We start from the raw sequence: 22,943 nt of genomic DNA, 5'->3' as shown, positions 1-22,943 counted from the left end.
TGCAATGCCTGTTTATAGTTAAATATTTTAGATGCACTGGTTTTGGTGTAACTGTAGAATACAATATGAACAGACTGATTTTGAAAATGAATAGGAATTTTAGATGTTACCTCTTTGTGATGTAGAACGTCAATCTCCGGCGCAGAGTTCATATCCGTTCCATACATGCTTTGCAATACTGCACTTAATATGACCTCTGCCATACATTGTCTGACCCCATGAGGAAATTTCCTCATGGCCGACAAGCATTCGGGATTCTCTGCAAAGTCCGATGCCCGATACATCACCTACCGAGGACTGTCGAAATTTGTTTAGCGGAAGGTTTGAGTAATTTGGCAATGATGGCGGAATATGAAAATCATCTCCTTCGACTAGGATTATCGTCAAATATAAAGTTAAAAACAAAACAAGTTGAAGTTTTGAAATTACTTGAAACGAAAAACCTAGAGATTCTTGCAATTTTGCCAACAGGCTACGGCAAGAGTCTAATTTATCAATTAGCACCGTTGATCCTGGATGGCACTGTGGTTGTGTTCTCTCCACTCAGTGTCATTCAGGAAGAACAAATCCAGAAATTAAGAACATCAGGATTAAAGTGTTGCATTCTTAATACCAGGGTAAATTATTAAAACTGTTATCTGCATGAAAAAATTCAAATGCGATTAACTCTATTTCCAATAGGGGGGCCTACCAACAAAATCAGTTGCCAGTGACAGTCTGTGTTGAATATCATATGATATTATGAATTACGATTGATTAACTAGCCACTCTTGTTTCCATTTGCCATTAAGAATTCCTAAAGATCACCAGGAAATGTTAACAAACTGCTGTGCAACATGTAATAACTTTTGTAACTTCAGAGTCAGAACAATTCCGTCTTTATATCCTATGTTTGGTTCCCCGTATGTTTAGTTGATTAAAATATTAAATTTTCTTTATTTTATTATTTATAATTCATATCTATCACTTCTGTGTAGTCTTATCTACTTTAGAGTGATTTAAACGACTCAGAGAAATTACCCATTTTCAGTATCCATACTACATGTACCAAGAAACTAAATTATTTGTATCTGTGTTGTTTGGATACCCAAGGGCCTGTGGATTGGTGGGGTTGTCTTTTTGCGATTTTCCTTTTTACAGATCTACATAATTTAGTATTACAGACTTGTGTGTATTCAAGTTTAAAACTGTTTAAACAAAGTACAAATGGTAAAAAAGCAAAATCATGTAGTATATATACATGTAGCATAAGCAAAATCATGTAGTACATACATGTACATTGTAGCATACATTAAAACAGCAAAGGCCATATTAAATAATATGCAGTTTTTCTTCTAAACTTCTTGACAAAAGGTCACAGGTTATGTTAACAAATTTTTTAAAAAGACTGTTTCTTATAGACCTTTATTTTTATTAAATACAATTACTGTAGTGGTAGCCATAAAGCCACCTGATGAGTCCCTTTGGCAGGGATGAAACAGTAAACTTGCATCTTAAGTTAACGAAATGATATTACATCATTATATACTGATATAATCAGTAGGTGTTGAATTCATATATTTGTTTTATTTGTATAATATTAGCTAAACATCAATTATATCTGATTTACACTTGCATTTATATGTATATTGCAATTTAATCAAAATATTTAAAATCATGTCTTTTTTCTTGCATTTATGTTACAATTTGAGCTTTTTGTTTTTGATCCCAAATGTTGTATGAACGCATAATTTTTTATGTCAGAGTAGACTAATGTTGCCATCCTATCAACAGGGAAGGATTTTAACTGCAGATACCGATGAAGATGTAAAAGATCTGAAATGTGACATTGATATTGCAGAAGTATCCAACTGCAGTTTGATTTTTGCTCATCCAGAAGCATTCTTCTGCACATCAGAAGGCAAAGATCTCTTGGATTCTTTTAGGTATATTAAATATTTTCATGAAATTTTCCATTACTGCTTAAATAATTTTATTGAATATGCTATTAATTATTTTCAGTATTCATGATATTTAACTAATTTGTGCTGGTTATTTCTGCTTGCTACTTTTCACATGTTAGAGTATGGTATTAATCCCCTGTAAACAGAGATGAGAATTATTATATTTTTTCATATTTTTTTTCCAATAATTAAAGTTCATTTTCTTATACAATATACTTCCAAATAGATGAATAGAAGTTATTACTTAAATATATTTTTTTTTACTTATTTGTTGTAGTTTTACTTCTTCAGTACAGGCAATTGTAATTGATGAATGTCATAAAGTTGTTGATTGGTATGTGAATGTAGTATACATCTTGTTTTTGTTATTTTCTCAGGTTTCTGTTGATAATTTTTGTTAGTGTTCAACAATAGCAAAATGTCCATTTAATGTAATTATATAAATAAGTTCTCATTGACAATCACATGTTTCAGTTGTTTCAAATTACTATATAAATGTGCACGAGTCACCGCATATCTTCAGTTGTTCAAAGTTGTTATATGGATGCATCACTATATGCTATTTGTCAAATGCATAAATCAAGTGACTTAGACTTCCAATGAAAGTTGACCTCTCTGATATTATAACCTTGTTACTATTAACATCCTAACCATCCTTACTACTTATAAACCCTTGTGCTACTGTAAGTGTATCACAACCACATCCTGTTTTACCATACAATTGAGCTCATCATTGAATATGTTTATGGCATTCCAAAAAATCAAATCACTTTGGCTTCAACATGTACCCCTGTGATTGTAAATTTTCTTTTTCGACTTAAAATATGTACTATTCTCTACACTGACCAAATTGGAATGATTTAAAAATCAAATGCAGACAATTTGTAAACACTAAACTATATATCATTCATAATCATTGATATTTTGCTGTTGTACATTTCCAATGCAGTTTTACAGTTATTATTTTTAGAAATTGTATGTTGGAGTTAATCATTATAATTCATTAGAGTCTTCAGATACCATTTTAAATATTAAAAGAAAAGAAAATGTAAGTATAAGAAAGAAAAATGGTGAGTACCAACTTAATTACTTTGTAGCATTTCATACACATTAATAGACTGCTTTATCATAAAACACACTTGTAAGTTTATGCTTGATAATGGATCCTCATGCACCACATTTTAAGCTGTTTTAACTCTCCCACCACAAAAAAAAAAGAAATACATAAACAGAAAACAAATGACCTGATTAACATACCAATTCAAGGGTCAAAACCCAGATACGAATTACTGCAACACACAGTCCACATTGAATTAAAGACTCCTGACTTGGTACTTTCACTTGTATACTACATTTTAAGCAGTATTGTATGCGGCTGTACACAAGGCATTAAATTGATCCAAACCATTGCATGACCGGTATTCTGGTGATGGATTATTCCATTGTTTGCATTCAAAGTTTATGTTTGAAGAATTTTGCTTTTGTATTTAGCATATTAAATTTTATGCAGATTATTAACAAAATACATTATAAATAAGTCTGTAACTAAGGGAAATACACTTTACTGTATGTTGGTTCAAATCCAACTGCAGACAAACAAATGTATTAAAAAGTCCTCAGCTAATAACATTAATAATGTGTGAAATCATTTTTTTTTCTCACTATTTTTATCTATTATTTGGAAGTTATCATTAAATTAAAATATTTATATGAGTATTTTTGGAAAGAAAGGTGTTTGACAATTGACTTTTTTAAACACAATTTATTTCAGTGTTTCTTTCCTATATTACAATCATATAGATGTAGAAAAAGCACTGACAAGTTTGAAAAATGGTAATAAACAATATTTTCATTCATTTAAAAATATTAAACCTTCCAAAAAAACAAATGATTTCACAGTGCTTTATTCCAATGCTTATATGGCTTTTCCATCAAAATATACATCACACCCCAGAAATTTACTCTAAAAATAGGGCAACCACAGAGTGATGCAGTTTTTACAAACTTTTATTGAATTCCATCATCAAAACTGGGTAAATACATGTAACACCCTACAAAAATAATGATTTAAAGTGTTTTCTTTTGGTGTGATGTATGTTTAAATAGAATAACCATTTATTTTGGTGGCAGTCAAATATTTTGGTGGTGGTGTTTTTGACATTAATATTGAAATGGCAGTACATGTAATGATTTTTTACATTTATTTCATTCAACAGGGGGAAGTCCTTTCGGAAGGCTTTCCAACACATGAGGGAGCTTCCTGGATTTTTTCCAGGAGTACCTAGATTAGGGTTAAGTGCAACCATCACTACCAAGGACGAGGCAGATGTCATTGCATCACTTGGGATGACTAATCCAGCAGTAGTAAGAGCAAGTCCAGACAGAGAGAACATTTATCTACAGATTAAAGTTAAAGAGCCATCACTTGACATTTATGATTGTTACGAAAATTTATACAAACCAATTTGTAATGATTTGTTAAAAAACCCTGATATTTTCCCAGTTACCCTTTTTTTCATGCCTCTACAGTACATTGGTAATGCAGCTACTTACTGTAATTTCATATTTGAAAGACCAACCTTAGATACTTGTCTATATGGTAGTTTATGTAGTGGGCAAGATGATGAGGTTAAAAATCATGTTATTAAAGAATTATCATGTGAGAAGCCCAAAATAAAGCTGGTGTTTTGCACTTCAGTTGTAGGAATGGGCTTTAATTCACCCTCCATTGAGAGAGTCATACATGCTCGTCCTCCAAGGTCACTTTCAGACTATATACAGGAGATAGGTCGTGCTGGTAGAACTGGAAAAGATTCAACAGCACTTTTACATTACTGTAATAGGGATGTTGCTGCTAATGTAAAAGATATTAAAGATGACATAATTGGTTTTTGAAAAGAAAAAGGTTGTCTTAGAGAGTACATTTTGAAACAATATGGTTTTCAAAAATCAGAAATAGACCTTCATCAATGTTGTAACAACTGTAGACCACATTGTTTGTGCATTGAATGTCAGATGCTCAGAATAGATATTTAAATTGATAAAACTGAAATATACTGTGTAAAATAATACACCAGATGAAAATTTAGGATTAAACATCTGTAGATCAATAATCTTGTAAAGATAAAATAAGAATATAACAGATGACCAATCAAGGCTACAGATAAGCAGCCTCTTTTTTATTTTATATAGCATTTATTAAGTCAAATGCAAGATTTAAAACTTTTTAAAAGCATATATACATTAAGATAACTGCAAACATAATTACTTTTTTTTCTTAGACTTACATAGTGAAGTGCACAGGCTCACAAAAATTAGACTTTATATTCAGTACTGTAACATTAGTAAATTATTGAACAATGTTGAAGTTAATCGTATAAGTATTTTGCTTCCCACCAAAAAATAAATAAACAATACATGTATAACCTGCCCATACATATAAATTAAAATATATGATTTGGAAGGACCTGCTTTGACTTTGTCTGAAATATATCTTTTATTGTCTTATGGTATTATTTTGTTCAAATTCTTCAGCTATATGTTTAACTGTTCAAAATTGTGTCTCAAAAATAAAACCTATTTTTTGGAAGATGTGAATACAGAAAAATATTCATACAATGTCATGAAATTTTACATCTTCTACAGAGTTTTATTCTCGTTAAAACTTTTCTCTCCTGCTATTTTTTTTTCAAAAACATTTTTTTTAAACTGATATGAATGCTAATGCTTTCAAATATTTGAATTGTTTATGGTAGTTTTAAATCTAATGACATATTTTTGCATACTATAGCTATAGTATCTACATCATATATATCTGTAATCAATAAACAATTAGTTGACAAGGTACAGAGAAATACATATGTACAATATATACAATATTTACAATATATACAATATTTACAATATTTACAATATATACAATATTTACAATATATACAATATTTACAATATATATAATATTTGAAAAGTACAATTAGTACAAGACATGTTACAAAAATTAACAGGGGGGCTTCATACTAGATAAAGCCTGGTGTACACATAGATTAATTTATAATTTTGATTATTTGCAGAGTTTAATAACCTTAAATTTCTTTTTCAATGACATTAATAATTTATATTTTAAAATATTTGGTTTGGTGTATTTATATTTTTGTATGTAATTTTCACTCTCCTGTTCACAAAAATGACATTTTAAAAGACAGTGAAAGTTATCCACGAGTTCATTGTTTTTACATTGAGTGCAGTTGCTACATGTATTTTGTCTGCTGGTATATAAAAAAATAAATATATATAAAAATTATTCCATTGTGCTTCAAGTGTTTTTGGAGTATTAACACGATTGCAATATATGTTGAATGAATTAATTTGATATACAAAGAAGGAATTTAAAGAAAAATAATATGTTTTCATACATTAGTAATGAAATTAAAAAATATCACAGACAGTGCTTATTGTTAACTTTGAATAAAATAGTAACTGATAAAAAACAACAAAATAGTTCCAGACTACATGTGGTATAAATGAATATATAAAAAAAGTGTCCGAAACTAATTTTTAACAAGACTAATTAAAAAATTGGTTAAACGTGTAACAGTGTATGTTCCTGGTTTAAATAACTTAAATCAGATTATAGGTTTTTCATGTAAAAAAACGGTATATATATATTTATATACTTTATGAAAATATCCTCTCTTTTAAAATGCTAGTAAATAATATATAACTATAGGAATATCTGTATTTATACATTTCTAATATATGTTATAATGCCATAATTCATTTCGTCCTTCAAATTAAAAGTTTCAATAAATATACAGGTACAAGAAGATGCACACATGAATAAGATAGATTTCTTACATTTTTAATAAAAAGACAACAATGTTAAATCAACAGTTCAAAAACAACCTTTGATTTTTTTTGTGGATCCCACCCACAAGATCTTTCCTTTTAACAATTCTTTTGGGATTTTTTGGGATTTCTTTAAAACTGTCAAATTTTCGCCCTTTCACATAATTAAAAGGACCAACCTTCCTCAAAATGCTTACAGCAAGATCAAGGTCTTTAGATGTAGTTTTTTTAGTATGGCTTGTTGTCTGTTTTGGGATATTCAAAAGTTTGTCTACATTATCTCCTATTTTGTAAATTATGTTTGCTGACCCGCTTGCCCTTCTAGTGGCAGTCTCTGTTTTGTTGGCACCTATAAATAAAAATAAAATTATGATGCAATTCTCTTGTAACAATATATTTGAGCAGATACTATTAACATTCAATTGATAATATTTGGTGTAGTTTGTAATTTGTACATGTCTGTAGTGCAGTTCTCATCAAACTGACCTCATTTGCATGGTTCAATGATGACTTAAATGTTATTTTAATGTGATGCTTATGGTATGTTTTTTTGTTTATATTTTTAACATACATTCAATTATGAAAAACAATATAGGCCAGACATATTTTACATTTTATCTTTGATGATGATTTTGGAGATCAAGTAGATAAATTCCACACTCACCGTTCCGGAGTTATGGTTCTTGAAGGTTACAAAATTGCATTTCCATTTGACACAGTGCTGTAACAATTCTTTTTACTATTCTTCCAAAGCTTTTAAAATGTTAGTTTGTTACTTGTTGTTACACTCGGTATGACAACTCCTTTCTTTTTAAACTGAATTAACGAATGTTTTTTTTTAAACAACTACTCTTACCTAGACCTCTTATGATGTCTTTCTGGTTCCTGATAGCATGCTCCTGAACCAGGTCTGCCTCCTTGTTTTGACCATTTCCACCTTTGGTGTTGACAAATGCTCCTTCCAGAACTCTCGTTCTTGTGTGTGGAGACAACAAAAAGTTTACCTGCAGGATGGTGTTGACACATTCCGTGAAATATTTACTCATTGTTGAGTTGGAATAAAAAAATTCTGCATTTTCTTTCATATTCAGTATGAGTCTTTCTGTATCCCATCCCCTTCCTTTGCTGTATCACTCATGTTGATAATTTGCAGGTCCCATGTTATTAAATTGCAATAATAATTGTAGATGAAATCATCATTACTGCAATTTAGACCAAATAAGAAACAAAATTCTTTTTAAAGATTAATTTTATACGTTTTAAATATTTCTTCTTCCATGTGATTTTTTTTTAACTCATTCACATCCAAGTGTTATACTTTATAGTAGCAAAGTTAAAAATGAATGACATCATAGGCTGTTTGTTGCCTTTGACATGTGTCAGTGTGTAACAAAAATTTATTGACAGATAATAGGAATAATATTCCTCCTATGCAAATTGGTGATTGTTATGGAAAAAGAGAGTTTATATACAGGATTTTGATTTCATTCAGTTTCAATAAAGTCTTTGATCAGTTACTTTACTTTTTTGTTAATTTGTTGATCTTACACCCTTCGCTGTGAGGTATTACATTCATTTCGATATTCCTTATACTGTAATTACAATGTTTAATGTCTTTTAAAAATGGAAATTATATTCATTATATTCTAAAATTAACCGTAAATCTTGGAGAATATGTGACTCAGCACAGTATCTCTATTTTGTTCTGAGCTGTGAGGTAGGTCATCTGCCGCTATGCGAATCAACGCTTTAACAATAAGCAACAGCAACTCTTCGTGTGCTTTGTAGTTAGACTTCACATTGCCATTTGCATTCGTTCTCCTTAGAACAGTTTTCAAATGGAACAAAGTCCCACACTGTCCTAAGGATTCTTGCTTATAAAGCGCTTTATATGCTTTCTGAAAAAAAAATTATAGGCAGTGTACAAATATCTGAATAACTGTTCAAATTACGTAGCTAACATACAGTTGATGGCTGCTATACATTATTAGATAAATAAAATTTATACACTTATTTTTTTTGTGCCTTAAGGGCATATGAAGATTTGTTAACCCAAGAATATTCACATTCCATCCGATTCCAAGTGAATTTGAATATGGTATATGAGCTGCATTACCTTGTGATTAAAAATAGAGATATAAATGGTTGTGTACATGTTCTCCCGTTGAAATTTCTTCAAAAACAATGTTTATGTAACATTCTTTTTAGGACTACCCAAAATCAGTATAGAAAGGGGAAAATAAACTATATATATATAAAAAAAACATACGGCCAAAGGATCTTGCTTGACATGCCACAGTTCACATGTCACTGGAGCCAAATGTTGAAAGCGACCCCTTGGTGTCAATGCTAAATGTCTTATATTTTTGGCATTTTGTAGCCTCTCCCTGGTCAGCATATCTCCACCCAAAACAACCTATCTAACATATCTGTATTACCTGTTAAAAAAATCTGATATTTTCTATTTATCAATATTGATATATTTATTAAAACTTATTTTTCTGCACATGTTCAGGTTGCCGTTTGTTAATGTGTTACATATTTGTTTTTCCTTCATTTTTTTTTTTATATAAATAAGACTTAGTTTTCTCTTTTGAATTTTGAAACATTTTATTTTTGGCCCTTTTAAGCTGACTATGCTGTATAGGCTTTGCTAATTGTTGGGGGGCCGTACAGTGACCTACAGTTGTTAATCTCTGTGTTATTTTGTTTTTTTATGGAGGGTTGTGTCATTTGAAATCATACCACATCTCCTTTTCAATAATGACCGCAATTCTGATTAATATATTGTCTTGTATGTGATATAATTTTAGATCATTTATAGGTTTGGGATTGTGAACATCTCCTTTTCAATAATGACCGCAATTCTGATTAACATATTGTCTTGTATGTGATATAATTTCAGATCATTTATAGGTTTGGGATTGTGACGTCCATTTTCTCTGAATAAGAAACACAATTTCATATATAGAGGCCAGCTGATGACATGCTTGATTTTATTGCTGTGCTGAAGACATTTTGGTTGTTCTCTCTTTGACATATTCCCCATTTCCATTCTCAATTTCATCGTATACTAATTTTATTTTAATGGATGTTAAAATTAGAAGATAAACTGATCATATATCAAAGAAAAATCAATTAAGCACAATTAAAAGAAAAGGTTTCCTGACTCTATTGTAAAACTATGATCAGATAATTACCATATGCCTTTGTGTACAACTCTATTATTTGGTCCTCATAGTCACTCATGATATTTAAACAATCCTCATTTTTTGACTCATCCTTGAACATGATTTTTAATGTAAAAACCTGTTGTTTTTTTGACATTCTGTCACTGTAACTTAAAAAAAGAAAGCATATACACTTTATATTAAATGCAGGAAAACAGGATTTCTTGAATGAAGGAGAAGACATTGTTTCTAATACATTTAAATTGAAATGAGATTGATGATTTATCATATAACAGTAAGTACACCAAAGAGATTCAGGTATTATTATTATTATATTCCAGTTATCTAATATTTGATAAGAAATTTTAGAAAAAACGGTATTCACAATTTGAAACAGACAATCTGTACAGTATATTAAATATTTACTAATTCTAGTGTAACTATTGAAATCAATTTGTATTTGGTAAATTCTAAAATGTGTAAAGAAATCATAAGGATATTTTTTGCCAAAGTTCAGAGTTAATATTGGTACCGATGTGGTATGTGTTGTGGTAATTTTCTGTTCAGCCACTCAAATTCCTCACTGTCGCACAGAAGACGACCAATCAGAACTTTCTTCACATCAATCATTTTAACAGTTTCACATTGATTCAACACAAACATTTCTGCATCTATGTCTTGTAGTCTTACCTAAAAAAAAAGATTTTTTTAATTATTTTTTATCCATTAATTTATTAAATACTGAACTAAGGGAAGTAATCCATTCTATAATTATTTTTCAATAATTGTCTCCCCTAAATTTTCTCATTTCAATATTAAATTTTGCCATTTGAAGTTTGTCATGGGAGGAGTTAATAATCAGATGCACTCTAACATAATGAGACAGATTTTAGAGACACTTTACATATATGGAAATTGAAAATAAGTATGTAAAATTGGACAAAAAAATGACAGTGACACAATTTCTTTAATTATTCAGAACAACGACTTTCTCTACCGTAACAAGTACAATGTAAAAACAGTAATAAAGAAGCTGTTATAGATGATTCATTTCAGCTTCTTAGAAATATAATTTAAAAAAGAAATTGGATGAACAAATGATATTTCAACAAGTAACCATGGTAACAATAACACCAACAAAAACAGGACTAACTTCTGGCTTATTCTCAGAAAGACCTTCATAGCTTAGTCTGGCAAAAAATGCATTTGAAGCAAACCAGTGTATATCCTGGTTGCTATTTTCAGTGCTCTGGTGGTTAGTTCTTATGTAGAAGTCTAGATTATCACCAGTTATTTTCATTATAGGGTTTGATCGAATTGCTTCAACTAACTGAATTTTAGAAGCACTGACAGCCTTGTCTAATATCCTTATTTTCCCAGAACATGAAAGGCTCAATGACATCCTGTTTAATCTTCTAATGAACTGTGAAATAGAATACAAAAAAAAAAAAAGGTATGAAAATATGATTTGATAATCAACACAATACATTACTATCCAAGCTTTAAATAAAGTTAGCAATATTGTATGTTACTTAAAAATGAAATATAAAATAAATGTTTTGTTCATCTGAAAAAAATGAGTTATTGATCAAAGATAGTTTTATAGGCATGCAAGAAATAAGCATAAAAGCAAAGCAATAGCTGTTATATTTCTGTTAGTTTAAACACCAACACCATATAATAGAAAAGCATGTTAATTCATGTTAAGCTAACTGTGAAATCATTCTTTAAAATCTATTCCTGATCAATCTTTTATATTTCATATTCCATTTTTTTGCATTGTGGCATTTAAATGAAAAGATAGGGTTTTTTTTCTTTCAATTCATATCAGTTTAAAAATGGGCTATTGACCTAAAAACCATGGCTTTTTTGTAAAATGTTAAAGAATGCTTTCACAAGTAAGTGTTAATAGCATAAATGGCATACATTTATTTGTCTGCAGCTGGATTCGAACCAACCTACAGCAACTGTATTTCCCTTAGGTACAGACTTATATATAATGTACTTTGTTAGTAGTATAGAGCATAAAGAGCATACATTGTAATTCAAGCAAAAAAGCAATTAGGAAAACAGGCCAAATGAATAAATGGAAGCAAAAACAAAAAAATATAGCAATATGTGAGTTGCAATGTATCAAATGGTCTTAATTTGCATTATGGCGGTTTGTACTTGATTAGCGGTTTGTATCTATAGCCTGCAATCCCAAGTATGTGAACACTATAATATTGGTTGTCTGCAAAAGAATAAAGCAAATTAGTATTTTTGATGGTGTATTTCACTTCAGCGCTTCTCTTTATCTTTAGTTTGATTATACTAACCAGCTTTTTTTTCAAGAAAAAGTAGAAATTGTAATGAATTGTTCATACCTCATCATTAGAATCTCCTTTCACAGCCAATAGAGTCAAAACTCTCTGAATAGCAGAATTTTTATTATTCCTGGAGAACATCAGGCATGAGCACGCCACTGCTACACTTGTTATTTGTCTAACTGTAACTGTTTCCTTATCTTTTACACATACTGATATAAGTGTATTAAGCAAACTTGGACAGCTGAAGATATTTCAAAAGTAAATAATTAAGAAACACTAAGTACATACCGGTATATTTTAAGCAATATGAGAATATTGAGAAAGATCTGTGCTATTTCAAAATACTTTTTTCCACTATTTTTTTTAGTGTAAAGCATAGATTAGCCACTCATTAACCGGTTATTACTGTCTATAACTGAAATATTATTTAAAAAAGCCTGTTTCAGATCAGTTGGTATCATCAATAAATTTATTTCAAATGTACAGTATAAATCATTATTAAATGTATCTCTTTAGTTTTCCGCTTATTATGTACCACATGCAGTATGAATAATAATCAGTCTGATCGTTGTAAAAAGCTTTACAGTTAACTGTCACTGTTCACATATTATACATGTATATCAACATTTGGAGTTTCATTGACAATCATGCCACTTAACCTTAATCATTTGTATTGTATTAATTATGAAATGACTAAATGAGAGTGTTAATAATACCGCTCTTTCATTTCCTGAATAATGGCCATAAAAATATCTTGTTCACTCAGGTCTCTTTGGGTACTTGTTCGTAATAAACTGGCATAGTCATAATCTTTGTTACTCGTTATAGTCAACATATCTGTAATTATTTTTGTACGATCAATGCATTCCTGTTCATCTTCTTCTTCCTCGTTTTCTTCTGTTAACAATTTACAAATATACTCATGGTCATGGTCATTTGAAGGACTGCCATTTCTATGGTAATGTGCATGGTCACTGAAAGACAGAAACAGTACATTTATAAATATTTACTGGTAGATAAATAAACCTTCAGTACTTTGTTGCATTACATGTAGGTATAATGAGTGATATTAAGAAAGGTATAATGTTAGTATTGTGAATCTTATGAATGAAACTTTTAAGTTATGTAATATTTGTAATTCAAGTACTATTTTGGAGAAATTACTTAGTCTTTACTTAAAAATGTTAAACTGAAGTTGAAAAATGAAAATGTTAAAATAATTTATAAATTGATTAATGTCATTGTCATTATATGATATAGGTATTTTAATGTTATACTCAGTAATCTGTCTTTTTACTCCAGATGCCCCCTTTAAATCATCTATTGGCATTGTTGTGTTGTAACTGCTAAAATAAAATGAATTGGTACAAGCAGCAGTTAATGAAAAATATAACCACATTCTGTTAAGTTTAAAACATTCAATAAGAGTTATAAAATATAAAAATTTTCATATTCATTATAAACTTAATCAAAGCTAAAGTTGTTTGTTTGTCTAAAATAAATAGTGCTCTAATTTCAAGGTTATCATTTTATTGACAGCATACAATCAAGCAATTAATTGTATAACTTGGCCTTCTGTAAGAATTCATAGAATATTTTATTTGTCAGGTGATGTCTAATGCACATGAACCACCTATAAACTATGCTTTCTACATTTATAAATGAATTCACAAAACCAGACACAAATTAAATAGGCAAAACTAAGCACTTTAATGACTTTTTAGTGTAAAAACTTATTTGAAACTTGTGTAAAAAGTTTTATTTTAAAACAAATTATGGTAAATCTAACATTATTATTAATGTAATTATTCATCTACTATCATGACTATTATATATATTACTCAAATTTGTCCCTTCATAAACATGCACATGTAAATATGTTGTGATCATATCTTAAATGTTCCCTTTCACTTTCTAATCTTTGCTAGAAAACATATTAAATACATGTATGTTGATACAAGTACATTACTTACTCTGTTTTGTCAGTTGTACTTGCATCCCCTGCTGGACCAACTGTATGGGAAAATACTTGTGGTGGACTTTCAGGACATACTGTATTGGACACAACTGGTGGTAGTCTTTAAAAACAAAGATATCACTCATAAATTCTAAATAACTTTTTATCAATACATTAACAAAACTATAGTATGAAGAAACAGTAGTTGTTATGCCTTAAAAATATAACAGCACAAATTAGGGATAGAAATCCAAATTAATAATAGTATATTTGTAAAATGTTTTCAATGTAGGATTTACACATTCCATGTTAAAGTTGAAAACTAAAACTAGTATAAAAAAAAATGTATTCTAATTTTAAATTAAATGAGAAGTAGATGAGGCAATTAGTTTCACAGTGATTTTGTTTAAAAAAAAAATCTGGTGAACATTCAGTTGTGTGAACAACTTATACATTTGATAATCACTTACTCTATGATTCCAAATTTTCCATTCATTAACAAATCAGCTGGATGTTGATCTTGGGAACATCTGCAAGTTATGTAACATATATAACATGTTTCATTTCATTAAAACCATATTCAAATATATATGTCAGATATATTTTTCATGTTTAGTGGTCCATGTACATGTATTTTTTACATGCTTATTAAAGTGTATTTACTGAAAAGGTGTTTATAGATTATTACACATACAGTATAAATGTCATGGATAAATTAACATTAGTCAATCCCCTGTGCAATTCTAGAATGTTATGCCACTGGGGTTCATGTACCTTATGGTATGTTGGTATTAAACTACCCACAAATATAGTCTCTAGATGACTTAATGCAAAGTATAAAGTATAAAAATTATACACTCAGTAAGTGTCAACATATATGACTGTATCATCATGTTACAATGTACAATATAGAAATGTTATTTTAATACATGTACATATTTTGTTGTTTTGCTTTATTGTAATTGTAATTGTTTGTAACTATATATTGTCATGAATGTATATGCACTATGCCCCTTGTGGGTACCTGTTATGGAAATAAAAGATTCTATTCTATAGAGGTCAGTTGAAGCTGACTGGAACTGTGGGAATTGTTGAAGACAGGTAGTAGTAGTGGCTACATGTACATGATGTAGCAGGGTAACTTTGTTTTAATGGTGACCAATTACAATTACAGATGTTATATAGGTAATAAAAATGGTAATCATAATTGGCACCTCATACTGTCTTGTCTGTATACATAAATTGATTACTTTGTTTGTAAAATGATCCTTGTCCATACATGCCATGGTCATGAAAATACAGTAGGAAAATTTCTCTTCTAAGTTTTACCCTCTAAGAAGGATTATCCCTCTATTCAGGTATAATCACCATATAGGGGGTTTGTTTCCAACCTGTTCTATTGAACTGTTGAAATTGGTTTTCTGTATAAAACAAGTTACCTGTTAATTTTTTCGCTCCATTCTTTAATCTTCTTTACCATGCAGAAACAAGCATTACATAATATTGTTTTATCAGAAGTAGGAATGTAATTGCTTATAAAGTTGCATGTAAATTTGTCAAAAAACGTTGTAAGGTCAAAATTTAAAGAGTGGTATCTCCAAGAATCTGTGCTATTACAGGCATTACAAAACATATTTAAAATTAAAATTATAGGTAGAAATCCATTTAAAAATATTTTGAAATAGTATAAAAAGGTTGATAACGTTAACAAAATAGTCCTTCACAACCAGCTGTGTTTACAAAATTTTCGAATGACGTATAACCTCTAACGGAAATGGAACTGGAAGTATAAATTAATAAACATAGCGATTTTTTTCAACTTTGCATCAATGTAAATGTAGTTACCTTCTTTAAAACAATAATTTCCATACTTTTCTCAAGAACAGTATCTTAAATAAATAAACATTACTGTTAATTTCGTTTAGAGATTGGGAAGAGAAAAGTACGCGAAAAAAGGTATGGCAGAGGTCATATTGAGTGTAGTGTTACAGAGTATTGAACGGAACGGATATGTGAGCTCTGCGCCGGAGATTGGTAGAACGTTGCAGATATTGATTGCATCGATTCCTCTATTGGCAAAATCAACAGGTAGGAATCTCCTCTTTTCTTAATGTAAAGGTTCAGATCTTACTGGTTTGAAAAGACGGAAAAGAGCTACATCACAAATAAAACTGACTAGTCTGTATATTGCAGAAAATGTATTGGTGCTTTCTTTGTCAAGTGCATAATCTCTCAATCGTTTAAGAAAATTAACTGGCAGTGAAAAGAGAATAGTTCTTATGTAATGTAACCCTAGTGGATCCCACTTTAGGGTATAACGTTGAGATCAGCAATACTGGCCAAATAACACTTTAATAGGTTAAAAAAATATTGAAATTTTCTTAAAAATAGTTGTTTAAAATTCAAACTTTTTCCTACATGTCCTAGCTGAATAAAAATCAACATGATCAATGAACTTAATCATGTTAATAGGAAAATATTTGCAACAGATAAATTCGTCATATTTACATGATAATTTATTTTACTTATTAATTGGAATATATAAAGGAGTTATAGAAGGGAACACACGAATCTTATTTTAATATTTTATTTCTAGACTACAAGGATTCACTAGGTGATTTTGGTGGTTTCATTTTTCTATTCAATGGGTTTGTGTCATTATCAGTATAAAGGGAAATATTGTTTTATTCAGGCCAAGATCTTTTGAACTATGGAACGTTTTGCTATTTACAAATTTCATTTTCGATTGATCTGTTGAACTGTTCAATCCACATATAAAATGTACATTATTAGTGACTAATTTTTTTTCCAGTGAAGATCCGATTGTATTAAGTGATAGTTCCACTTCCAGTGACATATCTACTTCATCAGCTTCAACAGTTGACCCTGTTGTTATAAATAAACTGAAGAAGCTGAAAGATGAAGGTACAAATTACAAAAACTGAAATAGAGGAATACATGTTATATAACTAATTGCAGTGGACTAGGGTAGGCAGGAAAAAAAAGAGTAGGGTAGACTAGGTAGGGTAACGTGAATCAAGGCTTGAAGTTATATTATTTTGATCATTTGGTTTGGAATAATCAAATATTGAGACCGTACAAGTCCTTTTGATTTCACATGATCTGATATGACTTTGAAATTATTTTTTTTTTAATCAAATATTGAGACCGTACAAGTCCTTTTGATTTCACATGATCTGATATGACTTTGAAATTATTTTTTTTTCATTATGTTCCTCATGAAAGCTTTGCTTGTGTTTTTCAATAATAATTTTGCCTATACATTTTTCATTACATTTTTTTAAGTTTCTGAGTAATAAGGGACCACAAAAGGGTCAATCAGTAGTAGTGTTTCATTATTTAAAATAGTTTATATACTTCAGTTGACCGTTTAAAGGCGGCAGAAAGTGACATTACCCTGGAGCTCTTTATATTTATTTATCCTGCAATTGGGTGTCTTACTATACAGAAACAACCCTACAGATATCCCTTAAAAGCTCGGCCCACTGCTGGACTACCGTTTGTGTTTTGCTGTTGACAAGTGTTGAATCTACGAGACATCAGTCGCATCCCAATTACGTATTATTCGACATTATTCGAACTAATCATTACTTTTATACGTTCTGCTTGTTTTCAAACAATTCTTTAAGAATTAAACCAATTTTCTGATAACAAAAAAACATGACCAGCAGTATGTTCTATGACGACAATCATCAATTTTAAAACTTGAATGTGTACATGTGTAACAAAATCAACCTTGTCAATTTCACCATGCATATTAAGTGAAGGAGTGAAGGTCAAGTTCAATTAAAAACTCTTTAAATGTAATATGTTTATCTCCAGATATATTCATTTCACATTTCCACACTCCAACACCTGAGATGACAAAACAAACAGATCCAGGCATAAAAGATAAAAAATAGGTACCTTACAATTCGTAACAATAAACTTAAATTTAAAATAGATGAAAAAGTGTGTGCACTGAAAAAAAATGGACAAATTTGAAGAGGACCTTTATCATTTTCATAAATAAATTCATAATTTTAATCAATAAATTTAATCATGGATGACATTACAGAAGAATTGCCGCCCGTTCCATCAGAATTTACAAAGACTTTGTATGCAAGGCTTCTAACATTTTGAAAAAGAAAAATAGTTCTTTAATTAATAAACTAAGTAATTATTTTAGCAGATCATTAGGAACACTCTTTGAAAATGTAGCTTCAACAGCATTAAAATCCAAATAATACCGATTAATAACCGATGTGAAACGTAAAGGAGGAAAGGGGAGGAAAGTGCTTTTACAAAAACCCTTTGTAGTAAGGACAACATCTGATTTTGCAAAATCAAAAGTAGAAAAAAACTTAATCTGTAATTTGTCTCTTCAATTCAATGAAGCTAATGATGACAGGTTAAAACAAAATAAAGACTTTGAATTTTATCTAAGATTCATTTTGTTGTTGAACAGTGCTGGCTTTTCCCACTCAATTAAGGTAGAGGCACAAGAAATTGTAAAACAACTTTCAACACGACGACACAAGCCAGTGAAAGGGATGCATCCAATGAAGAGATGTTCCAAACGAAGGAGTTTCACCAACAGACAACGTTATACTTCATATGATTTTTTCATAAAAAAATGGAACCTTTAGAATCACATTCGTTGAGAGGGCAGACCACAGGGAGAAGTATATTGAGTTCTTGCACAACAATAATGAAAGTTTTTAACGACCTTGACTGGCTTGGCTTATATAGATGAGGTTTATACCGGAAGAGTCCTAGTGTTTTTAGTGTTCCAAGACAACCCGTTTTAACCAAATGTAAACATTTCCAACTTATTTCCGCCATTGATGCATTGCATAAACCAAGGACAATTGTTGATACCTTTATCTAAACAGTAAAACCATCAATGTGGATAAAGACATTTACCTCATTCAAGTAACAATCTGACACTTGAATACTTTTTAAGGTTCCACTAAAGTCAAAATATAGGACACTTCATATACATCGACACTTTGCCTGTATTTTCAACCTATAATGAATAAAGTCATAAACTATGAGAACATATGTTCATTTAAACATACTTTATATATACACATTGTGTAAATTGTAAATAAACTTGAAATTGTTATGTTGTGGCCAAACCGGTTCTTGGGGTGAACACTAAATTTTTAAAAAAATCTGCAGGCCTATGCTTTTTTTCCCTTCTTATTCTAAGGTCCTGTAGATTGGTTTGATAAGAGTGGCATCAACTGGCACATTTCTCTCTGCAAAGTAAGACAAATTTTGTGTACCCTCACTTAAGTCTCTATTGTTGAAAGTCCTGTTTTACAATATGCAGCCATTACCGCTGAAATTTCAATTGTAGTTGGGCGAGATATTATGAAACAGAGGTCATCTGTAAAGAAGCTGCGCAATTTTTTCCAACAATGCAATATGTTTCAAGAGCTGAACTACATTATTCATGAAAAAAAGACAAACCAAACAGATCCTTGCGTTAAAGGTAAAAACAATAGGTACACTACAATACGTAAAAATAAACTAAAATATAAAATAGTTGAAAAAGTGTCTGCATTAAAAAGAATGGACCAATTCGAAGAAGATCTTCATCATTCTCATCTATAATTGTAACCAATGATGGATTTACAGAAGAGGTGAATTTGCCGCCCGTTTAGTCAGAATCAAAAAAAAAAAGAATTTGTTAACAAGGCTTTTAATATTTTGAAAAAGAAAAGCAGTTAAACTAACTAATTATATGAGCAGATGATCAAGGACAGTCTATGAAAATGTAGCTATATAAGCTTAAAATACCAAAACACATATTAAAGCTGGACCAAGTCTAATTTTCTTATTCAAATCAACTGATGTGAAAATGTTAATTATTGACTATATATAAAAACGCAGATAATTAGCAGTGTTTGAGTAGTAACTTTGCACTTAACACAAAACTTTTAAAACTGAAAGCTTTCTTTTGTAGATGCAAGTACCAGGTGAATCAAGGAAAGATTCCAGTGAAAAAGCACGGAACTTTCTGATGGCTCTAAAAGATGACCCTGTTTCGTTCTGGCTTCATTTTATGCTTGATGTCATCAAAAGTTTGAGTAATGTCTCAAGAACAACCCAAAGTTGAATGAGTTAGTCCCGCAAAACAACAATGAAATACAATACATATAGTATATGTTATTCAGGTCTCAGACAGGGTATCCCGGCTTTTGAGTTTATATCACCTGAGCCAAAGGCGAAGGGGATATAAGACCTTAGCCGGGAATGTGACAGTATATATCCTGTCTGAGACCTGAATTACACATATATTACGGATTATTCCTGACTTAATGTTATTTTCCAGTGCAAGTTTTTGTTGGCAACACATATACGTAAAAAAAAAAACTAACCTGATATGCTCGGCATCCGTGAAGGATTTTCTAATTTGCTGTGAACTTAATTTTATCGTGTATGTGATTACTACCACTGGGTCGATGCCTCTGCTGGTGGACTATTAGTCCCCGAGGGTATCACCAGCCCAGTAGCCAGTACTTCGGTACTGGCATGAAAATACGGATTTTTTTGTGTTATTAAAATTTGCTGTTACAAAATATTAGAAATTATTATAAATTAAGGAATGTATCTCCCTCATGCAAAGCTCTGATTCCTTTCACGAATTTGGTTATACTTTTTGGACCTTTTGGATTATAGCTCTTCATCTTTTATATATGCTTTGGATTTCAAATATTTTGGCCACGAGCATCACTGAAGAGACATGTATTGTCGAAATGCGCATCTGGTGCAACTAAATTGGTACCGTTGATTTTATTATAATTAATAATTACACTTTCAACATCAAATGTAAGTATTAAAAGTGTAAATTGCGTGATTTTGTATTAAAAATGTATTATTAACTGGATCACGTCATTATTTTTCCTCTGTGAGCCTTTGACAGTCCCATAGCTTTTGACTACGTCACATAGTAACCGGTATTATGCTAACGTTTTTGAGGTTCCAATTGGGGATGTAAACGTCGTATATAACCCGGTAGTTACCCGAATATATATATATATACTATTAAAATATTGTAGAAATATCCATGAACTATGTCCTGAAAAATGTACAAGTGTATATATAAATATATATAATGTCAATATATAAATGATAAGTCTACTGATCAGGAAAACAGTACTAACTAAAACCAACATCAGTTTAAGCCACCTGACATGTTAATAATACTGTTGTAGAACAATCAGAAATACGTTGAAATAAAACCTTTCTGTACAGTTACCACTCCTTGTTTTTAGTGACCATTCAATAATAATCAATTAACTAAAAGTTGATCTATATCATAAACTTTCTTGTTCAAACATATTAGCTTTACATGCATTTTTATACAAATATATATAGCAAATGTAATTTTACAGGCATCACCTGTAGAAAAGAAAAGAATCAGAGCTACTGGATAAGTGCCCTTCAATAGGCGTATGGCGTGACCTGGCACAGACCGTAGTAGCAAAGGGTGATTGTGTAACTGCTCGCAATTTTATGGTGACTGACAACAAAAACAAACCCGTTTCAGCAATCACAAATAAAAATACATCAGCAAAAATTCATGTATATACCATGGCATATATAAATATAAGACATAGTGTATTAAAATAGAATAAAGCAACCACATGTCTCATCTGACACACAGTTGAAATATATGAAAATATGTATCCTACATATCTATTTAAAAGTAGATTGACCATCAATATAAACAAAATCGTGTACATATATCTGAATAGCATGTCTACATAACATGATGCCCTGCAGTATACTATATTTATGAGTTTGACTGTCCCTTTGGTATCTTTCGTCCCTCTTTTATACTAATCAACACCATTTAGACTATCTATAATTATGTATACTATTGGCTATTATTCTTTTAACACAGATCCTAACAGAAGACCAATAGCTGAAACCATTGCTAGACAATGAGCAGAATCTTTTAGAAGATGATCCATACAGTTTATACATACATACTAATTGTTTTGAAACGGCCCTCTAATTTTATTAGAAACATCCGGTTTTTACATCATAACAACCTATATTCGGACAACAAGTGGAATGTATAGTTAATTCTTACACTTTTCTTAGAAAAATTCTTGGAAAGAAGATAGCAGAAGAAGAGAGCACAAAGGAGGAAGCACAGAAGCAGGAAGAGGCCACATTTGCCTTCAGGTGGTCTGTTGCAACCCTACCTCCATGTGAGGAGAAGGAGACCATTTTTGGTATGTAAATAATAAAGAAAGAATAAAAAAATGTGAAAAGCACTAACATATACATTCCCTCATCTACAACCATGTTATAAAAAAGATATATTCCCCTCTACAATTTTATAATAATGTATGAAAATCCTTTGTTATTTGTGAGACTTTATTATGAAAATAAGAAACATGTAGTTAGAGATGAGGGTTGCTTGTGTAACTACAAATGCATTGGATGTTGGAAGACAAGACTACTTACATTACTTCCTAATGGTAAAAATCTAATCAATAAGCCATACAAAAAGATACTAACACATTCTATCGTTGACTACACATGTAGCAGTTCCTGCTGTATATATCATCTCAGATCAAGTACCAGCAGAGGCTGAAATTCATGCCCACATTAAATAATAATATTTACATGTGTGCAATTTTGTCAACCATTACTGAAAACTGCACAAGTTTCTGAAAATGTTGCATCAAAATTC

The 22,943-nt window shown here is 30.4% G+C and overlaps 3 protein-coding genes across 3 annotated transcripts; 1 reads left to right on the top strand and 2 right to left on the bottom strand.

The window, feature by feature from the left end:
• The first annotated feature begins 341 nt into the window (after positions 1-341).
• LOC134718095 (bifunctional 3'-5' exonuclease/ATP-dependent helicase WRN-like) lies at positions 342-4,838 on the top strand. Its single transcript, XM_063580588.1, has 4 exons — positions 342-617; positions 1,744-1,925; positions 2,221-2,277; positions 4,160-4,838. Exons 1-4 carry the CDS (start codon positions 342-344, stop codon positions 4,836-4,838), a joined length of 1,194 nt encoding a protein of 397 aa, XP_063436658.1.
• Positions 4,839-6,826: 1,988 nt separating this feature from the next.
• LOC134718094 (uncharacterized) lies at positions 6,827-7,846 on the bottom strand. Its single transcript, XM_063580587.1, has 2 exons — positions 7,645-7,846; positions 6,827-7,137 (listed from the first exon to the last, which is right to left on the bottom strand). The coding sequence occupies exons 1-2, from the start codon at positions 7,832-7,834 to the stop codon at positions 6,827-6,829; spliced, it is 501 nt and encodes a 166-aa protein (XP_063436657.1). The 5' UTR covers positions 7,835-7,846.
• A 4,937-nt stretch (positions 7,847-12,783) lies between these two features.
• LOC134718093 (uncharacterized) lies at positions 12,784-15,704 on the bottom strand. Its single transcript, XM_063580586.1, has 5 exons — positions 15,664-15,704; positions 14,695-14,754; positions 14,241-14,345; positions 13,545-13,613; positions 12,784-13,241 (listed from the first exon to the last, which is right to left on the bottom strand). Exons 1-5 carry the CDS (start codon positions 15,702-15,704, stop codon positions 12,974-12,976), a joined length of 543 nt encoding a protein of 180 aa, XP_063436656.1. The 3' UTR covers positions 12,784-12,973.
• Between the last annotated feature and the right edge of the window lie 7,239 nt (positions 15,705-22,943).

This window comes from Mytilus trossulus, chromosome 5 (assembly GCF_036588685.1).
Source record: "Mytilus trossulus isolate FHL-02 chromosome 5, PNRI_Mtr1.1.1.hap1, whole genome shotgun sequence".
In the NCBI taxonomy this organism is placed as follows: domain Eukaryota; kingdom Metazoa; phylum Mollusca; class Bivalvia; order Mytilida; family Mytilidae; genus Mytilus; species Mytilus trossulus.
Note: the sequence above shows the minus strand (reverse complement) of the source record. Positions and strands in the feature narration are given on the sequence as shown.

Coding starts and splice junctions, on each gene's coding strand:
- LOC134718094 (XM_063580587.1), bottom strand. CDS start 7,834: ATGAGTAAATATTTCACGGAATGTGTCAACACCATCCTGCAGGTAAAC. Junction 7,138..7,644: donor AGACATCATAAGAGGTCTAG/GTAAGAGTAGTT, acceptor TTTTATTTATAG/GTGCCAACAAAACAGAGACT.
- LOC134718095 (XM_063580588.1), top strand. CDS start 342: ATGGCGGAATATGAAAATCATCTCCTTCGACTAGGATTATCGTCAAAT. Junction 618..1,743: donor GTTGCATTCTTAATACCAGG/GTAAATTATTAA, acceptor TTTTTATGTCAG/AGTAGACTAATGTTGCCATC. Junction 1,926..2,220: donor GATCTCTTGGATTCTTTTAG/GTATATTAAATA, acceptor TATTTGTTGTAG/TTTTACTTCTTCAGTACAGG.
- LOC134718093 (XM_063580586.1), bottom strand. CDS start 15,704: ATGGTAAAGAAGATTAAAGAATGGAGCGAAAAAATTAACAG. Junction 14,346..14,694: donor GGAAAATTTGGAATCATAGA/GTAAGTGATTAT, acceptor TTGTTTTTAAAG/ACTACCACCAGTTGTGTCCA. Junction 13,614..14,240: donor AGTACAACTGACAAAACAGA/GTAAGTAATGTA, acceptor ATTTTATTTTAG/CAGTTACAACACAACAATGC.